The sequence below is a fragment of the Apteryx rowi genome, unplaced genomic scaffold, assembly GCF_003343035.1.
Source record: "Apteryx rowi isolate R43461 unplaced genomic scaffold, aptRow1 scaffold_1095, whole genome shotgun sequence".
Classification (NCBI taxonomy): Eukaryota; Metazoa; Chordata; class Aves; order Apterygiformes; family Apterygidae; genus Apteryx; species Apteryx rowi.
This window is the reverse complement of record NW_020447303.1, coordinates 6601-26800: the sequence shown is the minus strand read 5'-3', so window position 1 is coordinate 26800 and position 20200 is coordinate 6601. Positions and strand designations below refer to the sequence as shown.

At 38.7% G+C, this 20200-nt stretch overlaps 1 protein-coding gene across 3 annotated transcripts in view; it reads left to right on the top strand.

Annotated features, from left to right (window-relative positions):
- Positions 1-19936, top strand: part of LOC112969629 (serine/threonine-protein kinase 3-like) — a 20553-nt gene extending 617 nt beyond the window's left edge. Inside the window, exons 2-6 of one of the 3 annotated variants that reach the window (XM_026073097.1) lie at positions 7011-7271; positions 8042-8122; positions 8582-8710; positions 11477-11591; positions 18246-19936. In XM_026073097.1, coding sequence (XP_025928882.1) covers positions 7198-7271; positions 8042-8122; positions 8582-8710; positions 11477-11591; positions 18246-18410 — 564 coding nt within the window. In that variant the 5' untranslated portion in view covers positions 7011-7197 and the 3' untranslated portion in view covers positions 18411-19936. Of the gene's footprint in view, positions 1-6995; positions 7272-8041; positions 8123-8581; positions 8711-11476; positions 11592-18245 lie in introns of those variants that run through there. The other 2 variants (XM_026073108.1, XM_026073117.1) reach the window with 2 other exon arrangements.
- The last annotated feature ends 264 nt before the right edge of the window (positions 19937-20200 follow it).

Sequence of the window (20200 nt, the reverse complement as noted above, 5' to 3'; positions counted from 1 at the left end):
AGGGGCTGCCGGCCGCGGCGTGCTGCGGGGGCGGAGGCTCTGCAGCAGGTCGCTGTTAGTGCGCGGTAGCGCTCCCGAAATCATCCTTCTGATAAACGTGCAGTGACCCTTAGGGAATGCGGGAGGGACTGAATTGGAAGAGGAAAACTTTAGCGGGAAGTGAGTGCAACTTGATTGCCTGGAGCTAGCGAGCAGTCCCTTTTGGCCTTAAAGCCTGCGTGCTTTTTATAATTCAGATCTAAGGCAGAAACCGATATAAGCAGTTCATATCTTTTTACACTAGAAAGTACCCGTCTGTTTTGCTCGTGGAGAGATGTTTGTGGGGGTGGGGGTTGCATACTTGCAATTGCAAATCAGGGAGTGGGAAGAGGTTCCCTTCCCCTAGTATAAGCATTTTCATAAGTATTTAGAATAACCGTTCTTATTAATCAGTGTGTATTTGGGGGGCCCTTAGGATTTGAGTATTCTTCTTGGTAGTCCCCAGGGCAAGAAAAAGTTTTTGTTTCTCAGTTCAGGGAATGATGTGAAACCCTGAGCTTTTGTTTTAAATATAGTACTGTGGTCTTCATACACAAAGCTATTCTGCTTTAATTACATGGATATGCTTAAATTGCAACGATCCTTTCTTAGATGTAGTTAGTGTACAGAATGTAGTTATGTAGCGTACATGTATTCTTACCATTTTAGAACTCTAAATAGTTTACTCTTGCTTCCTGATAATTTAGCAAAACATCTAGAAACTGCACAGTAAAAACTTGTGCTGGAAGATAATAAATCAATTTTTATTTCCTACTTTATTTCTTTAAATATGCATGTTTTTGTGGCGAAGACTTGTTGTATTTTATATTTTTTTTTAGAACTTAGAGTGTCTTAATCTTTGACTCCTGATTTGACAGCGTGATAGTCTGGCTTCTGTAGAAGATGCATTGTGATCAGCATGAGAATCAAATTTTGTCTTCTCCACATTGAACATGTGAGAGAAGGTACCTAGTATGTTTAGTTTGCCTTAAGGACTGATGATGAGCTTTATAGTGTTTGACTCTGTTTTGTTTTCAGTGTTTTAATGTGTACTGAAGCTCCTAGCTGTGGACATCTTGACCCCAATATGTGGGGAACATGGGTGGTAAAGAAATGCACAAGAGAATCTTAATTTGGAAATAAATTCAGTATGGAGGGAACTAGATGAGATTCTGGTGACCAAGTCCATTTTTGCAAATGAACTCCTGCTGGTGGTGTTGACAGTATTTCCTGCAAACATACTTTCTGCAGTCTTTTTTGGCTTAGTTACGAGACTTTGAGAAGTATAGGCTTTAGCAGTCTTTTGCTTTTTGAACTTATTTGACCATTTAGGATACGCTTATCTTAGGTTTTTCAAGCTTTTCTTCACTGTTACAACAGCTATAAACTTTCTTCGAAAACGAAGCCTCAGACTGTCTTCTGTTAGATATTGGCTCCTGCTTTTGTGTTGAGGAGGACAGTAGATACTGCAGTGTTGCAGAAGAACTGCAAGAGGTAGTAGAACTTGAAGGACAAGAGCCCTGATTTGCTTCTTGATGCATATAACCGTTAAATTATCTGTTTCCAGCCAATTAAATTTACCAAAGCTTAAGGTAAGGGAAAAGGAAGCAGGGACAGTATCACTATTTAAAGCATTGAGGCTGCCTTTCTCTACCTCGCTTGTAGTGAGATAGCATGCTACTGAGAAGAAAGGGAGACAGTGCTGCAAGTTAGATTGTATTTTAGGTTTTTCTATATTCTTCATCTCTGGTCCTGCCCTGCTGCTGCTTCTTTCTGATGGAAGACTGAATGCTGGAAATCTCTCATGTAGAAGCTGGGAATGAAGCAGTGAGGGGGGGTGGAGGGACAGACCTACAGCATAATTTCAGACTGGCAGCATTGCATGTCTTGAATACAGGAAATAGGAGAGGCACCAGTAAGAATTTAGGAGATGAAATGAGAATACTTGAGAAGGAATGGATATTAGAAGCACCAGTACAGAGCTTGTGTTCTGGTGATATCAGAAGATTGAAAATGAAGCTTGAAGTTAGCATAACTTACAGTTTTCTTATGATCCAGGATTTGCACTAGTTTTATTACCGAATTTTGACTGTGTGGGTATCCTAACTGAGAGTGGAGAGGTGGAGCTACTTAAATCCTTAAATTCAGGCAGGAAGAACTAGAAAGCTGATGGGGAAACTTCTAAACTCTCTGGCATGTTTTTAAACTTTTCAGGAAATAAGCTTCAAAAACTGAAATTTGAATGTGATGAGAACTTTGTGTATTTGTTTCTTTAATGGGAGGAAAGATAAGAACTCAGCTTTTCATGAGAAATTAGTGTATGCAGCCTTCACTCTGCAGCCCTTTTGTCTATTGGCTTTGGCAGTTTTTGGAGTGTTTTGTGGTGTTCCCAACTATTCTGCTAGACTATGCACTTTTTCTACAAGTCTAGAAAGAATACAGATTATTTTGTGGGTGATGGATTTTTTTCTTAATACCTGCTGTGGTGACTTGGGAGGGAAGCACCATATTTACTTGGCAAAATAGATGAGATCATTAGATTTCTTTACTTACTGTGTCTTCTATCTACAGGATCAATTACTGAGAGGGACCTATATATGTCACAATCTATGTAGCATAAGATACTCATTTAGAGGTAGCAAGAGTTTCATACGAACACTTCAAAGCTCCATAGATGTCTTAGAATCCCAAAGTTTTTGTACGGCTATAGAACACTTTTATTCCACCTTTGTCTATGAAGGAACACACCACTGATGCCAATGGGCTACATCACAGAAATTTTGTGTAGACGCTTGCAAGCCTTTAAAACAGGTTCTTCAGAAAATAGCAACGATGATGTCCAAGTGACAGGCCAGGCCATTGTAGTTTTTTTAAAAAAGGAATGGTTAAACAAAGTTAGTATTTTTGACAGCAATGTACTGCAACAATAACAAAAGACTTGTAAGAAGTCCTTTTCAGAATAATTTCATTTACTTTTTTTATTCAGAACACCTACTTCAAATTATTATAGTGAAGAATTTTTGTAGCAATTGACATGAACTGTTTTCTTGCGTCTGAATTTTAACTGTATTTCAGATGTGCTTCTCTCAGTCACTAAAAAAGATGTTCACTCTTGAACTGCAGTCAGTTAGAAGTGATTGAAAGTTGTTTTGGCTACAAAACTTGCCTCTGAATCTTTCTGCCACTTTTCTGTGGGTTTTGGTTGTGTTTTTCTGTATATATTAACATACTCATGTAGGGAAGTAGACTACATGCAAGGGAAAAGGAAGGTGGCTAGAGATGCAATTCTGTCAAATAAATATATTTTAATCTTGCTCATCTGTTTATCCTGCCCACTGCCCCCAAATAAAAGGCTCCTTAACAAGCATGGAACATAGTGATCAAGGTCCTTTCTGTAAACTGTAACAATTTAACTTTTATTTAAATCCAGCTTTCTAAGTTTTGTGGGAAGGAGTCAATTCATATTTTAGTATGAAATTTTTTGTGAAACAGGTGCAGTTCTTAATATGAATGGGCATTTACTCAGTCATGTGGATGACAATTGCCAATTTCGTGCTGAAAGTGATGGGACAAAGGTGCAAGTTTGTTTAGGTTGAGAAAACTATGTAAATACACAACATAATGTAATCTCTCTTAAACTTGCCTCTATTTATGTGAATGGCATAAAACTGTATAAATGTCTCAAGACTTTTGTATACCACCTCTGTTTCTGATGATTACAGTGATTTCTCTTACTAGTTTCTCTTTTAGTATTTTGGTATAATTCGGTATAATTTAGTATTTCGGTATAATTGATCACAGCCATTCTTTTTGAATGTTTCGACATGGTAGTTCTACAAAATCAACTGTGCATATATCTGTGTTTCATGGAGTAGGTGTCCATTTTTTTATAACTCATGACAATAATCAGTGGAGTTTTGTTCTTTATCCCTGCTTTATTTTTCTTTGCCACCTTTCAGTTTTCTTTATGCCTATCTCTTTAGCACATTGTCAGTTTATTTTGTACAGGCTGTACATAGTGACATAGAACACTAAACTCGTGCTTCTTTTTTTCATGTCTGAGGGAAAAAATTCCTGCTCTTTCAGTTCCAAATTCAGATGTTTCTGATCTTTATGCTAGAATCAGTAGTCTTGGGTATCTCTCACTGTTTCTAAATTTTTCTGTGTTTAGTTATATGCAGTTTTGGTGACATAATCAATGATGTAAAGGATTCTGGTCATGCTAAGTGTGAATATTTTTGCCCATCAACTGGATTTTTATAAGTAACTTTTTTTAGTTGGTCTCCATGCTTGCAGGAACAGTTCTCCTGGAAAATTACTGAAATTGCTCATAATTGTTACTTAATGATTATGGGCAACCTTTCTAGAGCAAACAAATACAGAATGACTTTCTCCCCAGGGTTTATAATTATCTTCTACATTTCTCCTTTAGGCTTTCTCACAGTTGCATCTATGGGACTTGCATCCTGTAGCCAGAATAAAACTGTTCCTGAACAGTTCCTGATTTATTCTGTTTTATACCCTTCCGTCATGAGGACCCATGGAGGAGAGGAGTGCAAGGAGGCTTTTACTCTGATTGCTCTGTGCTCTCGAGCCATTTGTCTCTACAGTTTTCCCCTCTATTTCTAGTAATGCCTTAGCAGATAGGTATTCTGTTGGGTGCTCATAGTATGTACTTCCTGTGTAGAACATTGTAATACTTCCAGTAAACACCTATTTTAAATCGGCAGTGATGCTTCTAAAATGTTTGGCTCAATGTGTCTTGTTTGTCTTGCATGCCTATAAAATGAGGCTACTAAGGCATACATGCAACTCCTGATTAAGAAGCTGAGTCTTAAGTCTTAGATGTTACTTTCTGACTCCAATTTTAGTTGCTTAGTTTTTAACCAAGATAGTATGTTAATATCTCTAGTCCTTTCTTCTTGTATTCTATTTAGTGGTTTACAGGCAGTTATGACAGTCATCTTTCTCCTCCTCCCCTTCTCACTAAATTTTCTTTAATGCTTTCTTAATAGCATATGATACACCCTGAAATGGTTGCAATATAGTTTAATGATTTCTAGTTCTGAAAGTCTAATAGAATTCCTGGCCTTTAAACCATCTGTGTCTTTAGTAACTTTCTGTGTGATTCAAAGAACTGTGGTGTTGATGCTGTCGCTTGAACACTGGAGTTCTTTCATGATCTGCCATCTGGGCTTTCCAGTATGTTTTCAAAGGAGTGCGAAGTACTTTGAACAATGTATTTGGAGATGAAATTACTGAGGCTGACATATCTTGCATCCTCTAAACTGGTCTAGTATTTAGCTGTCTTATTGTTCAGTGTTACTTGGCCTCATAAAATGTTTTCCAGAGTGGGGTAAACATGAAAATAATTTTAAAACTACCAAGTGCTTATTTCTTTGGTCTCCAGGTTGTCTCTTAAGTACTCCAGATAATATCTGTTATTTGACAATAATGCTTGTTTTATTCAGTTTATGGCTATTCATTAGCACTTCCCTAGTGCTTCACAAGCAGCCCTAATGCCTTGGCATTAGGGAGCTGATAAAACCCTTTTGGTGTTGAGTATATTCTGAAGTTCTCTTTCAAGAAGCAAATCTGCTGAAAGGAACACTTGAAAGTGAAATTTTGAAGGCTTCTTCAAAATGGGCTTCAGATGGGAAAACTTTAATTTTAGCAAACGTTTTGGTGAGCAAGTGGAAGTGTTTTCTTCCTACACCTCTTTGGAGGAAGGCCCTTGTATGTTTTCTTTTTTCCTCCAATTACTAAAAAGTTTAGTCTTTCCACTGGTTCTGTTGAAGGTGTCATCTGTTACGCAGTTCTTCAGTTAAGTGAGAGACTCGGCTAATGGTCATATCTTTTATTTAAGATTTTTGAGGCATTGCTGGTAGCATAAATATATCGTGTATGTTCTCTGTTGGTGGCAAACCAAGCACAAATGCAGTAATTTTTCTTCTGTGTACATTACCTTTAAGGATGCAAGTAACCTGGTTGGGGATGGGGAAGAGAATGTGGAGGGGGGGGAGGAAAAAAAAAAGACTCGAAACAAAAGAAAATGGACTAAGCTTCTTAATGATTTCTTTCTTTCTTTAATACTTACATTTTTATTTATGCCTCAGTTTACACTTGTTCGGCAATGAAATATGTGCTTCCCTGCAGGATTTGAGTTCATGACAGTTCTTTCCTTCACTTTGGGAACTCTTATTTCCCCTTAACCCATATGCTTTCCAGCTACCTGTCTGTTCATTGTAGCAAACTGCATGGTCTTTACTGCAGTACATACACCTTCCTTTACCGGTTGTGGATGCTCTTTATATTCACATCAGTCAGATTATCTTGTGTGTATGTATATGTGCACACAGAGCTTTCTTTCCTCATTTAACACTAGTTTGTGTGTGYCTGTGTGCTTGTACAATTACTTTAAATTTTTGTCTTTACTCAGATGGCTGGAAATAACAAATGCTGTCTTCCGCAACCCTGGAGCTGCTCAGTCACAGTCATTTCACTTATCTTTTTAGTTCTCCATATCACAAAATTACTTCATTTAATATGAAGGAGTCTGTCTTGAGTACTGTTCTTTATGTTATGTTAATGTTAGATTTGACAACCTGTTCTGTCCATGTCCCCCTCCTTTTCTATATTTTGCATTCTTTTCCAGGGAAGTGTCACAGGGTAACATGTTTTCCATAAGGTCTCAATGATATTCTGTGCTTCAAAGTTTTCTTCTCCTCCATATGGAATACATTGTCTATGTCTAGCACTACAGCACTAGCTATTCTTCAGGTCATCTTTTGCTTTAATAGTCCCCTTGGCTACCATGTAGAGTTAACTTGTTATTTCAGTCTTGTAGCAGAATTCCCTATAACTTCTGGAGTGAAGGATTTACATGTTGCGGCCACATGGCCCTACTGCAATATGTGTGTGTTTTTCTTTTCCTGTGTTATGTTCAGTGCCAGTTTCATCAAAAGCTTGCAGCTGAGTTATTTTCATCTTAGATCCGTAAGGAACCTGCAAGTGGGGCAGACAGGAGGACTGGAGCCCAGGGGAAAGACAAGGGCACGTTGTGAAGAACTGAGAATGGTGGTGAAAGTGGGCTCAAGATGCTGGAAGAGATGGCAGTGTGATATGCAGCTGTGAGAGAGTAAACTGGAAGAAAAATACTACAGTGTTACATAATTAGAGATGCTGTGTTGTAACTGTCCCTACGTGTGTTCACGAAGATGCCACAGTGGACTACTCATGCAACTCCTTAAAGAGTATTTGACTTTTGGAAGTTCAGTGTTCTGCTGTCATTTGTGTGGCTGAAACGCTACCATCTGCTTCTATCGTCATCCTGACTCTGGGTTCTGCTTTTAACTTAATGTTAAACTTAACTGGCTTATAAGGAGAGTGGTGTAGTTTTAAAAACTCTGAAGACTTATATAGCTGAGTTCATTTAAGTTGGTTACACTTTCTGTGCTAGCTGTTTTAGTTTCCTTCTATCCAAGGTGTGCTGCAGAACAAGCTGTAAATTTTAGTTATAATAGACATTTAATTCGTTTTAAGAGTAACTAAAATCCATACTTTCTTAGAAACCGGTATTTCATATAGGTGGAGGACTGGTTTATTCTTTCTTAGAAAGCCACGGAGTGCGCTAGTCAGTAATGACCGTGTGTTTGCATGCTGGCTGCTTTGTGATGAAAGGTGTGCTTTGCTGGATGACTTCCAAGCTTCTGTGGTTTGTTCCTCTGTGTACTTTTGGCCTGCTTGTATCCTTCACAAAGGAAGTGGGTTGATCAGTGGATTGGTCCCATGCTACTCTGCGTTGGATGAACATTAGTGGGAAGATTGTAATGTCAAAATTGTCTTAACTTTCCCCATTTTGTACTTGATGATGTTTCATTAGTGCGTCATAATTAGACACCTTATTTTCATCGTAATATGTTTTTCTTCATATGCTTTTTTTTTTCTTGTCCAGCCACTTACACATTTGCTAGAGTTCTTTTATTTGCCTTCCTCCTTCAAAATAACTTTGTCTTTATCCTAGCAAACTGAAAAAGCTAAGTGAAGATAGCTTAACTAAGCAGCCTGAAGAAGTCTTTGATGTTCTGGAGAAACTTGGTGAAGGGTAAGTGCAACTGTTTATGAGAGGAGAGGATCAGAGGGGAACAGTATCTAAAGCATGTGGTGGAATGTTACGTTACAGAGGCAGGGATTGTCAATGCCAGAGGAATGCTTCTTGAGCTCTTTTAGAGAAGCTTTAATAATAAAGCAAATGCATGTGTTGGTAGCCTTCCATGCTACCCCAAAGCTGTTTATGCATTCTTGTCATGTCTCTCACTGATTATGGCAGCAAAGGTGTGTATGCCTATACTGAGGTTAGATACAGTACATCTTGACAAAGATTCATTATTCAGAGGTATTGCTTTTCTGAGGTCCTGATAGAATTGCAGCCTGACCACCCCCACCCCCTCCAACTTCTACATAAGCATGTGGCTTATGTGACATTTTATAGGTAATACTTGCTAGAAATGAGAAGCAAATTCTCTTGTAAAAATAACATTTTAATTCTTTCTTTTATTTTCAGATCTTATGGTAGTGTGTTTAAAGCAATACACAAAGAGTCTGGACAAGTTGTAGCAATTAAACAGGTCCCTGTGGAGTCAGATCTTCAAGAAATAATTAAAGAAATCTCTATAATGCAACAATGTGACAGGTAGGCATGACAATTCTGCTCCCTTTCTAAGAATCTACGTGAAAATGTATTTGCAATTGAAATGTGTTGTGAATGTAACTGAAATTTAGAAAAGTGTTTGCAGCTGCATATATGGAAAACTAAAGCAGTTTACTTAAAGCAACCTCTTTGAGCATCTAATCCTATCCTTTATTTGGACTGAAGGAAGTGCAAATGAGGTACTTAGAAATTGTTGAAAGAATAAAGTGTTGTGAATGTGGAGAATTCTAAGCACATACAACTACTTATTTGCACTGCCAAGCTCAAAGATTACTATTTCCTGTAAACATTCTAGGCCATGTGAATTCCGAGTTACCCATTCTGGAAGATGGATAAAGATACTTATAGCACAAGACTAATGGCTAGCTGTTAACTTCCAAAATAGTATCATATCAATAGCCACTTTTCATGGAGGAACACTTCTGTTAAATAACAAACAATCTTAAAATAGTTCTGGAGAAGGGCTGTTATCTTACACTTCATAAACAATATATCTTGGCTAGTACTGTAGGATTGTAGCATCAAATATCTGCAAGGATGCTGAAATAAATTATTTTGCTTCCTCTCTTCTGTAGAGTTTCTTTCTTTGTTTGTTTCCATGTACCTCTTGGTATCACTTTTTAAAGTTTTGGTTATAATTTCACGAACAGATTTGTCAGGGTGAGTTTTTATTCATATCTAATCAGTGCTGCAGGAGTCTATTGTTTGCAGTTCAAGGAAAATTTCACACTCCAGTTAGAAGAAACTTCCTTTAAAATTTTGATTGTTTTACTCATTAACTTGGTGAGTCTGTATTATAGCAAGTGGTCTGTTACTTTCTTAGTTGTGTTTGTGCTTTCCTGGTGTGTCAGTGTTGAATTTTTGTCATTAAATGAAAAATTTGCCCTTGTTTGACAATGAGTGGTACTCACCCCAGATTTGAAGATAATTCTTTTAGTGCAGTCTGTATTTGTTCAGATGTTGCTGAATGTTTTGGACAAGATGCAGCCATTCTCTGGTTGAAGCAAAGGTTGGGGTGCAGCTCTGCTTCTGTGTTGTCTTCCTCAGTGCAAATACAATACTGTGCAGTGCTGATGGGAGGGAGGGACCATAGCCTTTTAACACTTCCTTTTGCCATGTGGTGATTCCACAGATGTTGCATTAAAGCCCTGGGTTTATAGAGCATCTGAAATAAAAGGTGCTTCAATCTTAACACTTCCTCCTTTCGCCCCCTTCTCCATGCTAGGTTCTAGAAGTAGCTACACTGTTTGGGCTGAAGCCCTCCTGGGGAAAAAAGTAGATCCATAGCAACTGCTTGCCTTAGAAAAAGGCTGATTTATATGGTTAGCTGGGATGAGGCTGTAAGCAAATGTGATGATGTTATGGTTGCCTTGTTTTGATTTGTAATAATACAGTTTTTGCTGGGAATACTAACAGTGTAAATCTGGTAGGAGATGGTCACAAAAATCAGTGGGATTAGTAATTCTGTTGAAAAGATTTTATTCTACAGAGATGATGGTAAATTCCTCGTTTCAGGAATTCCTAGGGGCAAGATCAGTATGTAGTTCTGATTTGTTAGATTTTAGTTCTAGATTTGTTAGGTAGGTGGGAATTGGATGTTCTTATGGTAGTGGCAATAGCTCTTTACCGAGGTGTAGTTTGCAGTACCTGCCATATCATGAAAAGGTGTGTTTGCTTTGGGTTTTGACCTGTCCTACATAAGATAGCACCGTGTTGCAGGAGGAAACCATAGATCCTCTTTTTCTTGTAGCAGTATTCTAACAAAAAACCCTGCTGCCAAAAGCCCCCATCCAAAACCACAGTCCCTTGCTCCAAAACAAAACTGTGTTCAGTTCCACCCCGCAATGTAGGTGTTCTGATCAGAGGCCAGCGACAGAGATCTCAGGATGCTGCTCTGAGGGACTGATGCCAGTCTGACTAGCCTCCTTTGCTTAAGTTCCTGGAAAAAACTCCAGCTTTTGTGTTTCCGTAAACACAACATCTAATCACTATTCTGAAGGAAGATCCTTGTTACATCTTTACCACATCTGTTTATACCTTTTTGTTGCGAGTGCCTCAGAGGAAGCATTATGTCAAGTGACATGTTGATGAATAACAAAGCAACATGTTCTGTTTATGACAGTACTATAAATATATCTTCACATGAGATATTTCAGTATGGAAATGGATTTTCAGATCCAGAAATCTTGTTCTAACCAACACTAAATTCTGTTTTCAGACAGTAGCCTACATCTGCACTTGAAAGAAGTTCATGTATGTGAAAAAGGGGGAAATGAGGGAGTTTGTGTGTGTGTGTCTTTTTTTTTTTTTTTTTTCCTTTGTATTTGGTACTGGGAGAGAGGAAACGGGAGGTTTTTCAAGGTGCTGAGGGAAGAAGGAAAAAGCCATTAGCTTCTCAAGGAGAGTTAAAAATGGAGAGGTCTTAGGAAGAGGAAAAACAAGCTTGTTAAGTAAGAAAGATGCTGCCTGCCTTTCATCAGAAGACTGATATTTGGGCAAAACTGTTTCTTAAGTTTTCGGTGATATTTAAATAATTATGTGTATAGTAATGCCTTTATTATTTTATTAGCAGTCAAACTTTATTGTTCAAACTAGGCATTGATTAAACTAATTACAGTTTTAAAATGTATTTGATTACACTTGCTATCTGGCTGTGCTGTTGTCTGTCAAACTGTAATTTTTAACAGAACTTTTGCTGATATCTTCCCAATGAAAATTCATCTATTTATTTTTATTTTTTCCATCTAGTCCCTATGTTGTCAAGTATTATGGCAGCTATTTTAAGAACACAGATCTATGGATTGTTATGGAATATTGTGGGGCTGGCTCTGTTTCAGACATAATTAGACTTCGTAATAAAACGGTGAGTTGTTTTTTCTTATCTTACAGCGTTTATTAAAATTAAACTGTTATTTAAGACTAGAAGTGAGAATAAAAATCAGAGTAACCAGACAAGATTTCGGTTGTTGCTGAGGGAAGTATTTTCACCTCAGTTCCTCAGGAAACAAGCTTGTGCATTTGCTCTGGCTATCTGTTTTATCATTTCTCCATGGAGTGATCACTAACAGTACACAATGTATCTTGAAATATGAAGTTCCTGTAAATTTCATGAAAGTTGCTGTCTTGTAAAAGGAAAGACTTTTGTGTGGCTTCTTCCCCCTATCCTTTCCACCCCACAGTCTGTGAGCAGGTTGTTTGGTACATGCATGGCTTGAAAACAGCCACAGAATTGTCTTTCTCCCACTCGGTAATTCGGGAGCGTAAGTAAGTGGTGTTACACAAGGAATGAGAAGGGAAAGGGATGCCATTTGGAGAATGTGGGAGAGAATCCAAAGGGGAGTTTTAGGGAGGAGTTGCAATGAGGCTATGACAGAAGTGATGCAGAGGAGGATGCAAGCCTGCAGGAAACTGGCTTTGTTAGTTCTACTTGTGAAAGAGTTTCTTTTAAAAAGGTTTTGTTGTAGGTGCTGAATATTCTTTAAATGCTTTGATGTTGTTTTCTCCCCAGTAGTGGGCAGTAACATAAGGTATTTATTTTACTAGTAAGTGTTGTAAGATGATCCTGCACTTGCTAGCTTTTTTACATTTTGTAAAGACACTTTAAATATGCTCTAAAATGTTCTTTGTACCGCATGTGGGAGCAGAGGAAGGAAATAGTGTTGAGGCTTAGGAGGAAAAAAGGAGGCAAGGGAAGATGGAGTTGGATTTATTAGGAAGTGGGGTAATGTCCAGAACAGAGGGAACCTCTTTGGGAAGGATGACATTCATTTTAAATTAAAATGCATCAGGACTGCTGTGTTGTTGAACTGAAGACTCTGGGGAAAAAAACAAAAAATATAGGAGAGTACACTGCTGGAGTTTTTGCATCATTTAGTAATGATGTTCTTATGGTTGTATATTAGCCAAGGAATAGGATGATAATCAGTAGCTCAAACAGAAAATGATGCAAACTAGTCCAGAACTAGTGAAGTTCTGTTTAAACCAGGATGTAGAAAAATAAGCAAAAAAACTTGTATGTGTGTCTATAGAAAAAGCTAGACTTCTTTATTAAAAAGTGTGTGTGTGTCTATATAGATTGAAAAAAAAATTGGGCAATCCAGTTTCTTAGATATTTTAGAATATTGACATGATAGGGATGCTGGAAACTCAATGGAAAGATGATATTTAAAGAGTCTTGGAGCAAATGTATATCAATGATCACAGAAACTAACTTTTTTTTTTCCCCCCTTATTCCTGTTTCATATGGTAAAAATTGATAGCAGAAACTTTACTCTGAAAATAGAATCAATAGGTACATGGATTAACATAATGGGGAAAAGTCAACATACCTTTTTGTAAGGGGAAGTCATGCCATGCATGCCTATTAGAAGTGTGGTGTGGGTTTTTTATTTATTTTTATTTTTTTAGGAGTTGTTGGCCATGTGAGTAACTCTGGTTGATGTAGGTATATTCTCGTGTTGAAAGATTTTTGGACAGATTTTCACACCAGAGACTCTTGAAGAAATATGGCTGCAGTGGAGTAAATGGGAAGTCCTCTCATAGATTAAGTGGTTTATAGTTGGAGAAAGAAAGAAAGGGTTAGAATAAATCATCAGTTTGGGAACCCTACGCAGGTCTGTGCTATCCTTTCTGGGAAACAGGATAGAAATGCCGATAGAATGTTGCTAGTAGTAAAATCAAGGAAAGACTTGCAGAAGGACTTTGTGATGCTGAGTCTCTGGCTGAGGAAAGAAGCATGGTAAATGTGAAGGGATGCGTTTGGCTTGGGGTGAGGGGGTGAATCTTTAGACACAGGTTCCTGAGCACTTCAGCTTAATGTTTAGCAATAATTAAATAAGTAAAGGGGGTGCTAAAGATGCCAAGGATGTAACAGAATAACAGAAGTTAGAGAAAGGTGGTGAGGATGATCAAAAACATAGAAAACTTCTCTGTAAGGAGGTACTAAATTAATTAGATTTCTTCTGTGTGGAAAAGAGGTACCCAGAGGGCAAAATGGTGAAGACTTAGAAAACCATAAGTGGCACAAAGAAAGTGAGTAAGACTTGGTTATCTGCTCTTTGTTACAAAACAAAGGAGCACTTGGGTGGTAGATTTGAAACAGTTTTTTTTTTTTTTTTTTTTTTTCCCTCCACCTGTGGTGATGAGGTCCACCATATAATTCTAAAAGATAGTATAGCTGTTGAGAGTTTGGTTTCAAAAGGCAATTGGACAAGACTATGGAAAAAACAGTGAGAGCTGATGAACAGAAATATTGAATATCTGGCTCAGGAAATCTGCATACTTCAGATTACTGGGTAGGTAAAGCAGACAAGTATCCCTGTTTACTTGCCATGTTCTTATATTCTTCCCTGGGTACCTACTGTAGGCCACTGCTGAAGACAGACTACTGGGCTAGATAGGCCTTTTAGTCTGGCTTCTGACAGGTGGTGTTCTGGTGGACAAATATAAAAGCAAACTCCTCCACTTCTCACTTGTCATGTCTACAACTCGCAGGATTTGGGCAGCTTTTTTTTTTCTGTACCACCAAAACTGTATTAGTCCTTATTTTGACATTTCCCTGCCTCATGAAATATTAAGAGAGATTTTGAAAGTTGAATATTATTTCATAGACACTGATTGCCATTCAGCCTCCTTTTATTGTCTTCTCTGTAAATATGGAAGCTATTTTGTGTTCTGTTTGCATAAGATGGTTTGGACAGACAATTGCTATTGTATTTATGCGTTATAACTAAACACAAATTTAGCTTCCAATTGCACATGTCTTTACAAACTTTCTGTGTGGTGAGTTTGTGGAAAATATTCTCAGGTCACAACAACAGACAAATTATAGTGGTTCAAAGTCTTCTCTGGAAAATGTGTAGTGTACTGGATGTCTGCATCAGTCATTGTGTAAATCCATCAATATCTCCTTGCTCATGTAAAGGGAGAATAAGAATTTGACTTGTGCTATGTGAATATGCTTTAAAGTGTCTATTCTTGTACATACTAAACTTAAAAATGAAAAAAAAAAATTGCTATTTTATTTCTAGCAAGTGAAACAAAAGTATTATCTCTAATTTGCTTCGATTGCCTTATTTTAAGAATGTGCCCTGTTAAAATTATAGTCTTCCCTTTTCAGTCCTGCTTGCCCTCCCTGGCAAATCATTTCAGGCTGTCTGAAAGAGCTCTAACTGATTTAATTAACCTATATACAATTTAATTGCATTTGCATTAAAAGCAGTTTTAACTGTTTAAATTGTAAGCCTATATGGAAAAAGTTAGTTACCTTAGTAAGCTAAAGCTGGTGCGCATCCCATTAGTGGCTGCCATAATTTATAAGACTGAAACTACCATATTTTTTGTATAATCACTGAGGAACAAGAGAACTTACATTCTTGATTTTTGTGGAATCAAGTGACTTGATTACTCTGACTATTGTGTGATGGATAATGTCTGACAATGCGTTACTGGAATGAGGCTGTTTAGAGTATTCAGTGGTTCACCTTAAACAATTCGTTTGTGGAAACAATAAATGGCTCCACTATGGAGGGGTTGATCCTTATTTTGTCAGAATGTGTATTCAGTAGCCCCAAACACTCATGACAATTTTCCTAAGTTGTCATAGTGAGAATGAAGACTATGGATGGGCCAAGAAAAAGGTCTGTTTCCTGCTTTTCTATATCTAAGAAGAAGAAACTGAGGAATTGCAGAATCACAGAATAGTTGAGTTTGGAAGGACCTCTGGAGATCATCTAGTCCACCCCCCTTGCTCAAGCAGGGTCACCTAGAGAATGTTGCCCAGGGTTACGTCCAGACGGCTTTTGAATATCTCGAAGGATGGAGACTCCACAACCTCTCTGGGCAACCTGTTCCAGTGCTCTGTCACCCTCACAGTGAAGACGTACTTCCTCATGTTCAGATGGAACTGTCTGTGTTTCAGTTTGTGCCCGTTATCTCATGTCCTGTCGCTGGGCACCACTGAAAAGAGTCTGGCCCTGTCCTCTTTACACCCTCCCTTCAGATATTTATACACGTTGATAAGATTCCTCCCCTCAGTCTTCTCTTCTCCAGGCTGAACAGGCCCAGCTCTCTCAGCCTTTCCTCATACGAGAGATGCCTCAGTCCCTTAATCATTTTAGTAGCCCTCTGCTGGACCCTCTCCAGTAGTGCTATGTCTCTCTTGTACTGGGGAGCCCAGCACTGGACATAGTACTCCAGCTGTGGCCTCCCCAGGGCGGAGTAGAGGGGGAGGAACACCTCCCTCAACCTGCTGGTTCACTGTAATGTAGCAAAAAAGGGGGAAGCAGAATCCGGAGTTAAGGCAGTTTCTGATGACTGTTGGTAGCTTATTCACGTCAAAAAGTTTCCAGCTTGGTAGGAGCAACTTCTTGCTGAAGAGGTCAAAGCCACAACTGTGGAAGTTAAGTCAACCCCTCAAATTCTGCTCCAGAGTTTTATAGCATGCCAGGCAGGTTCAGCAATGCTGGAGCAAGTTTGTGATGCTGTCTGCTAGCTTACCTAAGGTGTGGTTCTCATCAGTCCAAGGCAACAAAGCTGTATATCTAGTTTTGTCTGTGTTTTCACAATGCCTGATTTGGGATGTGCTTTTATCTTACACAGTCAAACTCTGAGTAGCTGCCAAAAAGGGGCAGTTAACCTGGCTTATGTGTTCCTACCTCCTCCATGCCTCAGATCAAGTGATTATGTGGCTTCAGGGAAAGCTTGGATAAGCTTGTTGATATGATTTTCTTTTAATTTACTTTATGTATGTATGTATTTATTGAAACTGCTTCCCCTCTAGGTTGGCCGAGGTTTTTTGTTTGTTTGCTCTTGTGTGGGGTTGTGTGTGGGTTTTTTTTTTTTTTTTCCCCCTATTTTTAGCGAGTTAACTTGACTCTAGTTGTAGCAAATAGTGGGTAGATCTGATGCAAGAGAGGCATTAGGAATGAGCAGTGGGGAAGGGGAGGGAAAAGAAGGAATGAGACTGACTTTCAGTCTGCAATGGAATAAGATAATTATAATATGAAGCTACACCTTAAGTTCTGCTGGCTACTATTAACACTTCAGGGAGTATTGGCACATCAGCGTCTTTACTGATAACCTAGGATGTGCTTGCGCATCTGCTGATTCCAATCAGCTGAGTGATTCTAATCCCATCTCTTTCATGGACCAAACTCTGCTGTAGCCTGCCACATAGCTGTGCTTGGCAGTGGGTTTGCGAGATGAAACCTGCATGTTCAGGACAGTGTTGTAACTAGCAAGTGTAGCAGTGTATTACTATATAGATGGCATGCTGTTGGGTCCAGAGGTCCTGCATCTTGTATCTAAGCCGTAATTTCCTTTATATACGAATTTATTAATCAGTTACTTGCACGTTGCCTCGTGTTGTTTTCAGCCATGCATCTGTTTTATTTTCTTAGCTAATTACTTTTTTTCATGCGTTTAAGTGCCAGCAATTCAAAGGCACAGTGTATCTATATCTTTAAACACTGTGTTTGAATGCCTGATTTCACTTTCCCTCTACAGTACATAGGGGTCCAGGGCACACCTTTGTTACCTCTTTGGGCTAAAGACATTTTGGTCAAAAGACTGTTATTTTGCAGTTTTAAGCAGTCATACTTCTTGGTAACTTTAATTTTCCAGTTAAAATAGTTTAAATTTGTGGGCCTTTGCAGCACTAAAACACGTATGACTTGCAGCTGTGAATTGGATATCTAAGGCCTAAAATCTCTGTTATGTTTTTCAGTTTAACTGGTATCTATTGTAGAATACCTTCCCTTCCTAATCTGACATGGATTGATTTATAGCCAGCCAGGCCTTTATGTAAGGTCAAAATTCCTCATGCCTGGTTGACTTGTTCTACTGATGTCAGTGGTCAGAAGTTAAGGCAGTGGACAAGTCCATCTGGGATCTGCTGCTGACCATGTTCTGTTGCTAGGCCTTCCAGGAGATGAATAGGATCAATAAGCTAGTCAGCTGCGCTGCTGTTCCAGAGTGGTCTTTAGGCCAAGACTTTTCAAGTACTTTTCTGCAGAGCCGTACTGAGGAGACATCCAGGCTGAGAAGGCAGGATAGACTGTATGTGACTAGGGAAAGGAAAAATGTGCTTGTGTGTCCTTCTTCCTTTCTTGCTATTCTTTTTCCTCCTTGTCTATCCTACTTTAAGCCCTGCTCGTTTCCCTCATAGGATCACACTTACCTGGATTGCATTTGTTTGGTAAAAGAAACAGGAGTGGAATATTTCCTGCTCTTCTACTCTTATCAAAAGAAGTTATTTTCTGCCAATGTCCTGTATTTTCTTCTCTTCCCTCCCCCACCCCCAACTGTGCTTGTCTGTTGTTTTCTCTTTAGATCAATCTCATGCCTTCCTAGCATGCTAGAGTCTCAAGATCCAGCTTTATACCCACTATGCTTGCTTACTGCAATAAGTCTGTCAAAATGGATTTTTCTTTTAGCACCTGCACCTTAGGCTCCTTCCCTTGATTACATACTGTGGGTAATTGGGTCCTCTTCCCTCTCCATCCTCTGTTTTCTCCAGCTGAGCTCCTCTCATCTCTCACCTTCTCGCTGTGTCAGAGGCTCAGTCTTCTCTTGCTGTCAGGACCCAGGCGGAGCAGTGGCTGCTGTCCAGTACCGCTGCAGAGCTCCACGTGTTGAGTGCCACGGCTTCTTGCTGATATGTTCATCAACAAAGAAGAGCTGAAGTGCAGCAGCCTTTTGCAGTCAACACATCTTTGATCTTGAAGGCAAATAATGTATAGTCTTCAGTGGCTTTCTGAAGATATAAGCTTTCTAATGGTTGAGGAAGAAGATTGTTATAGTCCCTTAACTTGTCCTTTGGTTTGTCAGCTGTATGTGGCCTATGATCTGGCAGCTGTAGAGCACTGTCTTAGTTGGTGAATGCTACAACAGAAGTTGGGCTCCTTTTATAAAATGAATAAAGCTCCTTGGTGATTTTATTGTTGCTATAGTTGGTAAACAAATTAATAATATCAGAAGCTCATGATTAGTCTAAAAGAATAAGTGTAAACTTTTGCAGAATAAGAGCAAAATTTTGCTTGGTTACCTAACTACAAGGTATGCAAAGCTGGACTGCTCAGTCATCTTTGAAACTGGATAGTGAAACTCCATGGGACAAGGAAAGGGCAGCCCCTGCCTATAGGCACTGATCTGGGATGGAGAAGTGTTCTGCATTCCATTGCTTCTCCTGGATTTTTGTATAGTCTATACATTAATTTTACTGTTTTACTTTAAACTGCATATGCACTTTAGGGAACTGGACTCCTGTTCTTTTCCTTTCTTTTCCCTTCCCTCCCAAGTGCCCTAGCTCTCGGGCTTCTCTTGCTTTCTGTCCTTGTTTTTCAGAGATACAGCTTCAAAAAGATGATCACCCCAACAGGATGACTTAAATGCTAATCTGTAGGCTTTCTTCTGGGAGGCAGAAGATGGTAAATGTGTTTGAATTCCCACTGAATGAGAAGGGCTTAAACTTCCTGCCATGATTTATCTCCCATGACCATATACTGGTTGTTTGGTATCTGTGATGAAATCTTTATATGGCTCTTCCTTCTGTCAGTTTGTGGGGAGAGGAGAAAAGAGGTTGATCCGAAATGTCCTGGTTGCCTTATTCCTTGCCTAGCCTTACAAACCAGGTTACCCTATACTAGTTTCTGCAATGCAACACACAGCTTATCCAGTTCTTCCACCAGAGGGTTGGCCAGGGTGAATGTTTGTCTAGTAAAATCCTTGTTATGGCTCTGAACATTTGGCTGCTACATAAATGCTGAGTGGTACTACCTCAATTTTAAGAATTATTTTTGCTCAGGTCTTTAGAGTAGCAGTGTAGGTTCCCTCAGAAATTGGTTGTAGTGTTTGAATCTCAAACTGGTAGAGCTTTCTTCAACCCTGCAGTAAAACTGTATCAGCCTGTTTGGAAATTGGCTCATGGTGGAACATCAGTTTCTGTCTCAGGAAAAGAACTATTTATGCACCAGGTGTGAAATGGAGATGATAAATTGGTTAAATGACATCAAATAAGAGCAAGTTAGAGCTATGCTATTATACAGTAGTTATTCTGAAAGCAAATTAATATATTATATGCAAATAAGGCTGCAAAATAGAGCTTTCAGAAGTTTGGAAGTTTCTGAATTAAGATTCACTGTGCAATTTGATTCATCCTCCAGTACATGTGCAGCATGAAATACTTTTTATTATCCTCTTGCCCCTCTTTTTCTGCAGGACTCAGTGTGCAGAATGGATTGTGCTCACTCAGTGAATAAACACTATATGCGCTGTTAAAAATACTATTTAATTTGAGATTTTGTGTTCATTTGCACAGTATTCAAGAGCTGCTCTGAAGACAGTTATTTTTCCCAGACTTTTGTATTGTATTATTCATTGTAATATCTGACTAATTAATAACAGAATTTATTTTCATAGAAATCTGAAGGTCACATGAACATCTGCAGGTCCATTCTAAGGAAAATTAGCTTC